The 13,372-nt window shown below is 46.8% G+C and overlaps 1 protein-coding gene across 1 annotated transcript; it reads left to right on the forward strand.

Annotated features, from left to right (window-relative positions):
* Positions 1 to 1,805: 1,805 nt before the first annotated feature.
* LOC311103237 (cytochrome P450 2K1-like) lies at positions 1,806 to 12,496 on the forward strand (the record flags this gene model as incomplete). Its single annotated transcript, XM_084144780.1, has 7 exons — positions 1,806 to 2,009; positions 2,745 to 2,907; positions 9,029 to 9,133; positions 9,354 to 9,476; positions 11,079 to 11,263; positions 12,055 to 12,196; positions 12,309 to 12,496. 7 exons carry the CDS (start codon positions 1,806 to 1,808, stop codon positions 12,494 to 12,496), a joined length of 1,110 nt encoding a protein of 369 aa, XP_084000906.1.
* Positions 12,497 to 13,372: the final 876 nt, after the last annotated feature.

The following is a 13,372-nucleotide window of genomic DNA, read 5'->3' on the forward strand; positions in this document are numbered from 1 at the left end:
TACAAGGTGTCGAAAGCATTCCACAGGGATGCTGGACCATGTTGACTCCAATGCTTCCCACAGTTGTGTGAAGTTGGCTGGATGTCCTTTGGGTGGTGGACCATTCTTGATACACACGGGAAACCCAGCAGCGTTGCAGTTCTTGACACAAACCGGTGTGCCTGGAACCTACTACCATACACCATTCAAAGGCACTTAAATATTTTGTCTTGCCCATTCACCCTCTGAATGGCACACATACACAACCCATGTCTCAATTGTCTCAAGGCTTGAAAATCCTTATTTAACCTGTCTCCTCCCCTTCATCTACACTGATTGAAGTGCTTGAAGTCAATAAGGGATCATTGCTTTCACCTGGATTCACCTGGTCAGTCTATGTCATGGAAAGATCAGGTGTTCTTAATGTTTTGTATACTCAGTGTATATACACAGTCATACTTTTTTTTCACAACCCCAATCTCACAAATACTTCTCTGATTAGCTGTGTAAAGAACACATGTATCTCATTCACCTATAGATTTGCACGGACACCTTTAGGTTCCTAACCTAAATTATCTATAGTCACTCAATAGCCAGAGATGTGGATCTTATTACAAATGAGATGAAAGCCTGCCATACCTTTCTAGATTTGTCAGTAGCGCCTTGGGTAGTGAACCTCATTTTATAAAGTTTAAGGAGAGATAAGACATACTAACCCATCGAGAGTGGGAGGGTGGGGCAGCAGATTTCCACTGAAATCCTCAAAAATCCGAATTAAAATAAAATGTAATTAAAATGTAATCGTTCTTGGGTAGACTTCTGCCTTAGAGTACACGCAATATACAAATAAATATAGGACTATGATGAAAAAGCATACTTTTTTAATATTGTATTTTAATAAACTATCTGTATATGTAGGGCTAAGGTGACTTGTGTTATGCTTCACTCTATTCAAGAAGAGGTTTTCAGACTTTTACAGAGATTGGAAATGTATTCTGTCTTTGGAATGTGTAAACTGACCTTTGTAACCTCAAGCGGCAGAGGGATCATCGGGTTCCTGCCTGACCTGTTCTTTCTCCCACTGTCTGCACTGCAGATAGTTTTACCAGACCATTTACCTGATCATCATTGACTCACACTAAACAAATAAAACGTCAAATGTGGAACACCTTCAAGTGGCTAAAAAGTTATTATATATGATTGGAGATGGAAATATATGTCAATCAGTAATTTATTAACTTTTTCATATGATGTTTATAGAGTTTTCAAATTATATGGACAACGGAGGGGGATTTCTGAAGATCTTTAGTAACACAATCAAATCCCAAATATGATTAGATTTAACCTCATTTTACCTATATAGCCCTCACCATCCATCTGGTGATGGAATAAAGTTGTGTCAATCTAGTCTATCAGCATAATTGTAAAAAATGGTTTCCCTCATTCCATTTCTCCGGGCATATAAATGCTTTTCGATGTATTACAGTTTTTGGAAAGACCAGAAAACAAATCATATGGAGAGTTTGTCAATGACCTGCAGGTGAGTTCATGTGAGTTTCACAATTATATGATATGCAGACAGACCTGCTGGAGTTGCAATATTTAGCTCCTCCTCTGAGGTTGTACCATCCCTCTTCTCATCCTGCCCCAATAGGGTGGGATGGGGAGGTTATACAAATAGCATTCCTTGGGGAAGTTGTTGTCATGGAAGTCTTTGGAGATCTGTTGTCGTGGAAGTTCTCTGAGCACAAACACTTGTTCCATAACAGAGCATAGTGTGTTGTGTCTTTTTAGCCCAGTATAAGGTTTAACAGCTCAGTTTGAAGATGTCTCTTATAGAAGGTCTTCTCCAGACATCAAGCACGGTGACATTGCTGGGGGCTGTGCTGTTTCTCCTTGTCCTCTACCTCCGTTCTTCTGGTTCCAGCGCTGAGGAACAGGGGAAGGAGCCTCCAGGACCCAGGCCGCTGCCCCTGCTTGGCAACATGCTCCAGCTGGATCTCAAGGAGCCCTATCACACTCTCTGTGAGGTAAGAAGAAGTCCTGCGTTGCTTTCAGAGAACCATGTTGAGGTTGTTGATATGATCTGTGAGATTTTATCTGTTTCATCTCACTTTTATAGTTTTCTTGCTATTTCACCAGGTTTGAAAAGTTTAGTAAGCTTCTGATATAATGGACTTCCGCACATTGTACATGCTTTTAGCTGGTTAATGTTGTTTAATGTTCTATTCTGTAGTGTATTTCAATAGATATGTCCTGCCCAAGTAGCATGGTCCCATATCAGTTTTTTGCTGGGACCAGGCTATGGACAAAATACTTTGTGACGGTGATCGAAGCATTGCAAGCAAAGAGATGAGAGGCCACTTTAGACTATTGAGATGCACCCTGGGAATATCCCTTCAGGGATCTTATTAACAAAACAGACCTGGGTTCAAATACATTTTTGACACTTTTCTGTGTTTTTTAGTATTTTCTAATACACAGCCGAAAACAACTACTTCAAATAAAAGACAAGTAGTTGAAAATACATTACATGCCAATACTTTCCAAATGTATTTCCAATAAGAAACTTAGTCTAAATGCTAAATGTTTTTGTAAGTAATTAAATTACAGTGAATAGTATTTGAACCTAGGTCTGACTTCAACTGTAAACCACTGTCTTCACGCTGTTTCTTGACTGAAACATGTCAAACAAGCCAGTTTTGTGCTTATTCATATATCATTACGAGACATAACTGAGTCTATGGTATACTTTATCTGTCCAGTTCGCCAATAAATATGGCTCCATCTTCACGGTTCACTTTGGACCCAAGAAAGTGGTTGTTCTGGCTGGATACAAGACGGTCAAGCAGGCACTGGTCAACCAGGCAGAGGACTTTGGGGACAGGGATATCACTCCTGTTTTCTATGATTTCAAACAAGGACATGGTAATGATATTTTACTCTTATTCTTAAAGGGATAGTTCACTCAAATTACAACATGTCTAATTGGTTCCCTTACCCTGTAAGCAGTCTATGAACAAGCTAAGACAGCAATCCATGCATTTGTTTGTTCTCCAATTTATGCTTGCGCCGCAAATGCGAGTATAGGATGAGTCAACAACATTATGTGGGTATGAGTTAACGGAATATGAACTTTTAAAAGTGAGATTTTCACTGGACACTTACTTTAAATAAACTTTATTGAGCTACACAATCAATTTCAGACACTTTGAGATGCGTTGGATATGAAATGCATTACAAGCTCTTAAAAGTCTTATTTTAGCCTGATGGAACCAGCTTGATTGCTGCATTCACCATTTTGTTTTACTGCATTTATTAACCTTTTCTTTCTCGAAAAGATGGGCGTTTGGAATAAACCAGAAAATAGCTGGTCCAATCAGCGCCCTCTCAGAAACAGTGGTTGGGTTTAGGACAAAAACCAAGGTTGCCAAATACTGTGCTTGAATTAGGCTGTCCTCTGATTTGTTGAAAGTGATCCAATTGCTGACAAGTTCGTTTTGAATAATACCACAAATTTCTGACATTTCAGACTAGAATGGTGAATGCAGAGATCAGGCTGTTTCCACAATTCCATCAAATGTTCTTCTTCTTGTCACGGTTTCGGCCGAGGCTGCCTCTCTTCCTTGTTCGGGCAGGCTTCGGCGTTCGTTGTCTCCGGAATTCTAGCTGCCATCGTTGCATGTTTCTATGTTCGTTTGCTTTTGTCTGTTTGTTGTGACACCTGTTATCGTTTAGGTTAATTAGCGTCCTATAAGTTACTCGTTGTGTTTGTCCAGTGTTGTGTGTGATTGCTTTATTGTCTGTCGTGCGTTACTGGACGTGTTTACATTATTCGCTCGGTTGAGCTATCTCTCCACTGTGTTGGAGCGTTTTACGCACCTGTGTAGTGCGCCCGTTTGTTTTGTCCGCCTACGTGCGGAGTTTCGCCTTCGGGCCAGTTTGTTCATTTTTTCCCTTGTGGAATTACACTAAAGTCTTTTGGACTGTACTTCGGTGTCCTGCGCTTGATTCCACCACTACACCCACCTACAGCATCACTGACAAAATCACACACCATCAAGAATGGAATCAGCAGGAGCCGCAGCAGCCCAGGCGACGCTGGAGGACAGGGTCCGAGAACAGAGTGACCAGATCCTGCAGATGGGGTCCGCACTGCAGGAGGTGATCACCACCATCCGAGGCTGGGGGACTCCTCCACCGCCATCCTCTCTGCCAGCACCATCGGCAAGTCAGCCCATTCCCGCTCCGGAAGCCAGAGGAGTTCGACTCTCGCTCCCGAGGGCCTACGATGGGACCGCGGCCGGGTGTCAGGGATTCCTTCTCCAGGTGGAGCTTTACCTGGCCACCGTGCACCCGGCGCCTTCGGGACATGAGAGCGTGTCCGCCCTGATCTCCTGCCTTTCCGGGAAGGCGTTGGAATGGGCCAACGCAGAGTGGAGGAGGATCGACGCGGACACCATCACCTACGACGAGTTCTCCCGCCGCTTCAGGGCGGTGTTCGACCATCCCCCGGAGGGGAAAGCGGCGGGGGAGCGTCTGGTCTTCCTCCGGCAGGGGAAGAGGAGTGCCCAGGAGTTCGCCTTAGAATTCCGTACTCTAGCGGCGGATGCAGGGTGGAATGAGCGGGCTCTCAGCGATCACTACAGATGTGGTCTACGCGAGGACGTCCGTAGGGAGCTGGCCTGTAGGGACACCAGCCTCTCGTTCGACCAGTTGGTCGACATGTCCATCAGGCTGGATAACCTGCTAGCTACCCGCGGACGTTCCGAGGGGGGTCCGTCCATTTCACCCTCCAGCGCCTCCGAGCCGTGCCCCATGGAGCTCGGGGGCGCTGGCGCTAGAGAGAGGAGGGGTCGGCTGACGAGGGGGTTCATCTCCTGCACCAACTGTGGTCGGGGAGGACACACCGCGGCTAGGTGCTGGGGATGGCCTCCTAGGGGAGAGGACGACAGGTCCCGCACTGGGGAGTCCTTCCAGGTGAGTAGGCGCCCCACTCACCCAGAGCTCTCTGTTGCACATTTCTGTATACCTGTGCGTTTCCCACAGGTAGCACCTCATTCCCAGCATAAGGCGCTGGTAGATTCAGGCGCGGCTGGGAATTTTGTTGATAAGACGTTTTGTTTAGCCTTAGGGATCCTCCGTCTCCCTGTTGAAGTCCCTTTCCCCGTTCATGCCCTAGATAGCCGTCCGTTGGGTGCGGGCTTGATCAGGGAGGTCACTGCGCCACTTAGGATGTGTGCGCAGGGGGGTTATCAGGAGATGATTCAGCTATTTCTGATCGACTTGCCTGCGTATCCGGTGGTGCTGGGCATGCCCTGGTTGAGTACCCATAACCCATCTATTTCATGGCAGGAGAGGGCTCTGATGGAGTGGTCTGCCCAGTGTGTGGGTCGATGTTTGGGCGTTTCCGTAGGGGCTACCTCGGTGGAGAGTCCAAACCAGGTGCCCGCATTGCACGTTCCCCCTGAGTATGGGGATTTGGCTATTGCGTTTAGTAAGTCGAGGGCGACGCAGTTGCCGCCCCATAGGCAGGGAGATTGTGCGATAGACCTCCAGGCAGGAGCTGCGCTCCCACGGAGCCATGTGTATCCTCTGTCTCAGGAGGAGAAGAAAGCTATGGAGACTTACATAGACGAATCTCTGAGACAAGGATACATACGGCCTTCCACTTCCCCTGCGTCCTCGAGTTTCTTTTTTGTGAAGAAAAAGGATGGTGGGTTACGCCCGTGCATCGATTACCGTGGTCTCAATCAGATCACGGTGAAGTACAGTTATCCACTCCCGCTGATTGCGACCATGACGGAGTCATTGCATGGGGCGCGTTTCTTCACTAAATTAGATCTCAGGAGCGCGTACAACTTGGTGCGCATCAGGGAGGGCGATGAATGGAAGACAGCCTTTAGTACCACCTCGGGCCATTACGAGTATCTGGTCATGCCATACGGGTTGATGAACGCTCCGTCAGTTTTCCAATCATTCGTGGATGAGATCTTCAGGGACATGCAGGGGCAGGGGGTGGTTGTGTACATAGATGACATTCTCGTGTACTCGCCTACCCGAGTCGAGCATGTGGCCCTGGTGCGCAGAGTGTTGCGGAGGCTGGTGGAGCACAACCTGTATGTTAAGGCAGAGAAGTGTCTGTTTTTCCAGGAGTCGGTCTCCTTTTTGGGGTATCAGTTGTCTGCATCAGGGGTGAAGATGGAGGTAGACCGGGTGTCAGCCGTGCGTAATTGGCAAACACCAACCACTGTGAAGGAGGTGCAGCAGTTTTTGGGGTTTGCGAATTACTACCGGAGGTTTATCCGGGGTTTTGGACAGGTGGCAGCTCCCATCACGTCTCTTTTGAAGGGGGGTCCGGTGCGTCTGCAGTGGTCTGCCGAGGCGGACAGGGCGTTTGGGAGGCTGAAGGACCTGTTTACCTCGGCCCCGGTGCTGGCGCATCCGGATCCCTCTTTGCCATTTCAGGTAGAGGTGGACGCGTCTGAGGCCGGTATAGGAGCCGTGCTTTCACAACGGTCAGGCGCGCCACCTAAACTCTGCCCCTGTGCTTTTTATTCTAAGAAGCTCAGTCCGGCGGAGCGAAACTATGACGTAGGGGACAGGGAGCTGTTAGCCGTGGTACAGGCCCTAAAGGTGTGGAGGCACTGGCTTGAGGGGGCTCAACACCCTTTCCTCATTTTGACGGACCACCGTAACCTGGAGTACATCCGGGCAGCGAGGAGGCTGAACCCTCGCCAGGCAAGATGGAATATGTTTTTGACCCGGTTTACATTTAAGATCACGTACATCCCTGGGTCACAGAACGGTAAGGCAGATGCGCTGTCTCGGCGGTATGACACGGAGGAGAGGTCCGTGGAGCCCACTCCCATACTGCCGGAGTCGTGTCTGGTGGCACCGGTAGTGTGGGAGGTCGAAGCTGAGCTCGAGCGGGCGTTACGCACCGACCCTAGTCCACCGCAATGCCCGGAGGGTCGGAAGTACGTTCCGCTCGAGGTTCGGGATCGATTGATCTATTGGGCTCACACGTCACCCTCCTCTGGACACCCTGGTATCGGCCGGACAGTGCACTGTCTTAGTGCCAAGTACTGGTGGCCCACGTTGGCAAGGGATGTGAGGGTTTATGTTTCCTCCTGCTCGGTGTGCGCCCAGTGTAAGGCGCCTAGACATCTGCCTAGGGGTAAGTTACTACCCCTGCCCGTTCCACAACGACCATGGTCTCACCTCTCGGTGGATTTCCTTACTGACCTTCCTCCTTCACAGGGAAATACCACTATACTGGTCGTTGTGGACCGGTTTTCTAAGGCCTGTCGTCTGCTCCCCATGCCGGGCCTTCCTACTGCCCTGCAAACTGCCGAAGCACTATTTACCCATGTGTTCCGGCACTACGGGGTACCCGAGGATATTGTGTCTGATCGAGGTCCCCAATTTACCTCCAGGGTTTGGAGAGCCTTTATGGAGCGGTTGGGGGTCTCGGTGAGCCTCACCTCGGGTTACCACCCGGAGAGTAATGGGCAGGTGGAACGCGTGAACCAGGATGTGGGTAGGTTTCTTAGAACATACTGCCAGGACCGGCCGGAGGAGTGGGCAATGTACGTTCCCTGGGCCGAGATGGCCCAGAATTCCCTACGCCACTCCTCCACTAACCTAACCCCTTTTCAATGTGTGTTAGGTTACCAGCCGGTTCTGGCACCTTGGCAGCAGAGCCAGATCGAGGCTCCTGCGGTGGATGAGTGGGCGCGGTGCTCGGAGGAGACATGGAACGCTGCACACGTCCACCTGCAGCGGGCCCTCCGTCGTCATAAGGCGAGCGCCGATCTCCACCGCAGTGAGGGACCGGTGTACGCACCTGGTGATCGAGTCTGGCTCTCTACCAGAAACCTGCCCCTCCGCCTGCCCTGTCGGAAACTGGGTCGGCGGTTTGTAGGGCCATTTAAAGTCCTGAGAAGGTTGAACGAGGTGTGTTACAAGTTACAACTACCTGTTGAATATAAAAGTATTAACCCCTCGTTCCATGTGTCTCTTCTCAGGCCGGTGGTAGCTGGCCTACTCCAAGAAAGTGAGATCAGGGAGACTCCTCCACCCCCATTGGACATCGAGGGGGCACCGGCGTACTCCGTGAGGTCCATCTTGGATTCGAGACGTCGGATGGGGGGTCTCCAATATCTAGTGGAGTGGGAGGGGTACGGTTCGGAGGAACGGTGCTGGGTGCCGAGGAGAGACATTTTGGACCCGTCTCTCCTGACGGAATTCCATCGTGGGCACCCGACGCACCCTGCTCCGCGTCCTCCTGGTCGTCCCCGAGGCCGGAGTCGGCGCACGTCTGGAGCCGCGCGTCAAGGGGGGGGCACTGTCACGGTTTCGGCCGAGGCTGCCTCTCTTCCTTGTTCGGGCAGGCTTCGGCGTTCGTTGTCTCCGGAATTCTAGCTGCCATCGTTGCATGTTTCTATGTTCGTTTGCTTTTGTCTGTTTGTTGTGACACCTGTTATCGTTTAGGTTAATTAGCGTCCTATAAGTTACTTGTTGTGTTTGTCCAGTGTTGTGTGTGATTGCTTTATTGTCTGTCGTGCGTTACTGGACGTGTTTACATTATTCGCTCGGTTGAGCTATCTCTCCGCTGTGTTGGAGCGTTTTACGCACCTGTGTAGTGCGCCCGTTTGTTTTGTCCGCCTACGTGCGGAGTTTCGCCTTCGGGCCAGTTTGTTCATTTTTTCCCTTGTGGAATTACACTAAAGTCTTTTGGACTGTACTTCGGTGTCCTGCGCTTGATTCCACCACTACACCCACCTACAGCATCACTGACACTTCTAATCCTCTGCAAATAATATACATGTATATGATGTCTTAAATAGTTACATGATCATGACCAGAAAGGGTGCAGAGATAATTTGGCAGATTATACATTTTCTTGGTACATGTTAATTATTAAAAGGCATATTATAGTAAATGGCATATATTTTATTAATGTATATATTACTATATTATTATTATTATTATTATTATTATTATTATTACACTTTGAATTGGAAACGAACTACCTTCTTTACAGGGATTCTGTTTGCCAATGGAGACTCATGGAAAGAGATGAGGCGCTTTGCCCTGACGAACCTTAGAGACTTTGGGATGGGTGACAAAGGGAGTGAAGACAAAATCTGTTTGAAAAACATGACGGTAAGAGCAATATAGGTATCTCTACACTGTAGTAGTAGAAGTAGCATGATGTATTTATAGGTGATGTGTAGGCCTAATTGCCTGGTTAAAAATCTGGCTATTCTTAACCATATTATTAGTAAACAGCTATTTGGCTTTCTATGTGATCGTGTGGGTTCTGGAAAGCTTATTTTGTAATTGATTAGATGTTTTGTCTATCGCAGGTAAGGCATTTGACACAGCACAGCCTGTGATTTATGCCGTCTCCAACATTGCCATTGTCTATGGCAGCAGGTTTGAATACACTGACCCCCTATTCACAGGCATGGCAGATAGGGCCAATGAGAGTATACACCTTGCAGGCTCCGCATCAATTCAGGTACAGTCTGCTCATTCAGGCCATTCTGTTTTTACTGTATTTTCTAAATAGATAATGGCTGTCTCAGTGCAATCAATACAACTAGGAAACAGAATACCTGTTAGGAATTACATTTACATTTACAGTCATTTAGCAGATGCTCTTATCCAGAGCGACTTACAGTTAGTGAGTGCATACATTATTTTGTTATACTGGCCCCCCATGGGAATCGAACCCACAACCCTGGTGTTGCAAACGCCATGCTCTACCAACTGAGCTACATCCCCTGCCGGCCATTCCCTCCCCTACCCTGGATGACGCTGGGCCAATTGTGCGCCGCCCCATGGATCTCCCGGTCGCGGCCGGCTACGACAGAGCCTGGATTCCTAGTGGCACAGCTAGCACTGCGATGCAGTGCCTTAGACCACTGCGCCACTCGAGAGCACAAGTCTTACAAATTAAAATGTACAAACTCAGTTACACTTTATTTGAAGTGCCAGTAAACTTCAGGGCAATCAATAAAACTAAGGGGGGGAAATGAAAACATTTCCCCCTGCCCTGCAGATGGCTACATCGGTCCTCTAATAGAGGACTATTAAAGGCCCAGTATCCTACTTTTGTGAAAAAATGTGGCATACTTTTAAAATATACACTACCATTCAAAAGTTTGGGGTCACTTAGAGATTTCATTGTTTTCCATGAAAACATACATGAAATGAGTTTGAATAGGAAATATAGCGAAATGAATAGGAAATGTAGTCATTGTCTGCTCATTCAGGCCATTCTGTTTTTACTGTATTTTCTAAATAAATAATGGCTGTCTCAGTGCAATCAATACAACTAGGAAACAGAATACCTGTTAGGAATTCTTACAAATAAAAATGTACAAACTCAGTTACACTTTATTTGAAGTGCCAGTAAACTTATTATAAACCATTATTGGACAGTTTATAAACCATGACTTAGCTGCTTATAAATCATTATATACAATATTCATTATGTATACGTATAACATATCAAATAAAATCATTATAGCCTAGTCTAAGCTCTTCTCTGTCCTGGCACCCCAATGGTGGGACCAGCTTCCCCTGAAGCTAGGACAGCAGAGTCCCTGCCCATCTTCCGAAAGCACCTGAAACTCTTCCTCTTCAAAAAGTATCTTAAATAAACCCCCTCATCACCTGACCCCCCCCCCCCCCCCCCCCCTTTCTAGCTCTGACTTTGCTGATAGCTACTTTATTGAGGAAAAGTGTACTTACTATGCCTGTGATATGGGGTTGTCCCACCTAGCTATCTTAAGATGAATGTACTAACTGTGAATCACTCTGGATAAGAGCGTCTGCTAAATGACTAAAATAATAAAATGTACAAACTATATAATTGCAAATAATATTTTATATAATATGGTTACATAATCACTAGTGATGGGCACCGATATACAAAATCTATATCGATATCAGTTGCATTATTTGATCACCTGGATTCACCTGGTCAGTCTATGTTATGGAAAGAGCAGGTGTTTTTAATGTTTTGTATACTCAGTGTACGTTTCACTGCAGTAACTCCAACCCCTCCCTCCTTTCTGTCTCAGACCGGGTCCAGGAGGAGATCAGCAGGGTTATAGGAAGTCGTCAGCCCTTGGTAGAGGACAGGAAGAACCTGCCCTACGCTGATGCAGTGATCCATGAGACCCATAGACTGGCCAACATTGCACCCATGGCCATCCCTCACACCACCAGCCAAGACGTCACCTTCCAGGGATATATAATCAAAAAGGTCAGATACTTGGCTGTCCAAATCTGTTTTATTTTGTGCCAAACGTTTTTTTCCATATTGCCTTTTTTTTTTCGAAGAGAGGTTACAGGTTCAAAAAACAATAAAAGAAACGCATACAAAGATAACCCCAACCCATTCCCCCCCTCTGTCCCCATCCATCCGCCCGCAACCTCTCTCCCCACCTGGAAACCATACCTCCCACCCCGCCTGTATAAATTGATGGTTCGGATTACGGGATGCCAAGGTCATATTTTTCTCTATTCTGTTCCAGTTAAAGGATTGTTCAGATTGAATTAGATCTGTGGACCATACTTTTTTAATGGCTATCTCAGAATATGAGCTTTCCAAAAGTTGTTTATAGAGATCAGTCCTTTTGGGAGCCCAGATAATTTATTTATAAATCCCGTCACTGGATGGTTCGGTAGTTGGGTTTCTCAAGGGACTCCATAGGCCAGCATAGCTGACTATAGTTATAAATATAGAAAAAGTTAGTTGCCTGGTAATGTGTATGCATCTCAAACCATTACTGTCCATGATATCGGTAAGGGTACGGATACCACATTTGGACAATTTGGGGGATGCAAAAAGCCGCCCTCCAGATCACAACACATTATTGTGAAATATAGGAATATGGGCATGCCATTAAAAACATATATAATTTTGCCTGAAATTGCAATCCACTCCTTTTGAGTGTGCACTCCTTTTGAGTGTGCACATTTATTAAACCAAGTTTCATCACTCATCACTTTTACTCTGAAAATAAGGGGTCCTAAGCTTCACTCTCACTGCAGGGGACGTCTGTGATTCCGCTACTGACGTCCGTCCTACAGGACGATAGTGAATGGGAGAGCCCCCACACCTTTAACCCCTCTCACTTTCTGGATGAGCAGGGACGATTTGTCAAGAGGGACACCTTCATGGCCTTTTCTGCAGGTATATCAACTTCATCATATAACAAATTATTTCATTGCAAGAAGTAGAGAAATTGTGGTAGCCTTTTGGACAGACTTCATGCTATTTTCTATATCTTTGGTCTCTCTCGCAGGTCGTAGGGTGTGTCAGGGGGAGGGTCTGGCCAGGATGGAGCTCTTCCTCTTCTTCACCTCCCTCCTGCAGCACTTTAGTTTCTCTCCTCCTCCTGGAGTAACAGAGGATGATCTGGACCTCACACCATTACTGGGTTTCACCCTCAATCCTTCACCTCACCAGCTCTGTGCTGTGAGCCGGGTCTGAGAAGCAATGACAATTTTAACATACAAATATTGGTGGGACAAACAAAAAAGCTAATATGCATTGAAACCACTACATTACATACAGTGGGGAAAAAAAGTATTTAGTCAGCCACCAATTGTGCAAGTTCTCCCACTTAAAAAGATGAGAGAGGCCTGTAATTTTCATCATAGGTACACGTCAACTATGACAGACAAAATGAGAAAGAAAAATCCAGAAAATCACATTGTAGGATTTTTGTGAATTTATTTGCAAATTATGGTGGAAAATAAGTATTTGGTCACCTACAAACAAGCAAGAGTTCTGGCTCTCACAGACCTGTAACTTATTCTTTAAGAGGCTCCTCTGTCCTCCACTCGTTACCTGTATTAATGGCACCTGTTTGAACTTGTTATCAGTATAAAAGACACCTGTCCACAACCTCAAACAGTCACACTCCAAACTCCACTATGGCCAAGACCAAAGAGCTGTCAAAGGACACCAGAAACAAAATTGTAGACCTGCACCAGGCTGGGAAGAGTGAATCTGCAATAGGTAAGCAGCTTGGTTTGAAGAAATCAACTGTGGGAGCAATTATTAGGAAATGGAAGACATACAAGACCACTGATAATCTCCCTCGATCTGGAGCTCCACGCAAGATCTCACCCCGTGGGGTCAAAATGATCACAAGAAAAACAAAAATCCCAGAACCACACGGGGGGACCTAGTGAATGACCTGCAGAGAGCTGGGACCAAAGTAACAAAGCCTACCATCAGTAACACACTACGCCGCCAGGGACTCAAATCCTGCAGTGCCAGACGTGTCCCCCTGCTTAAGCCAGTACATGTCCAGGCCCATCTGAAATTTGCTAGAGTGCATTTGGATGATCCAGAAGAGGA

Source organism: Coregonus lavaretus, assembly GCF_964263955.1.
Source record: "Coregonus lavaretus genome assembly, chromosome: 28".
Classification (NCBI taxonomy): domain Eukaryota; kingdom Metazoa; phylum Chordata; class Actinopteri; order Salmoniformes; family Salmonidae; genus Coregonus; species Coregonus lavaretus.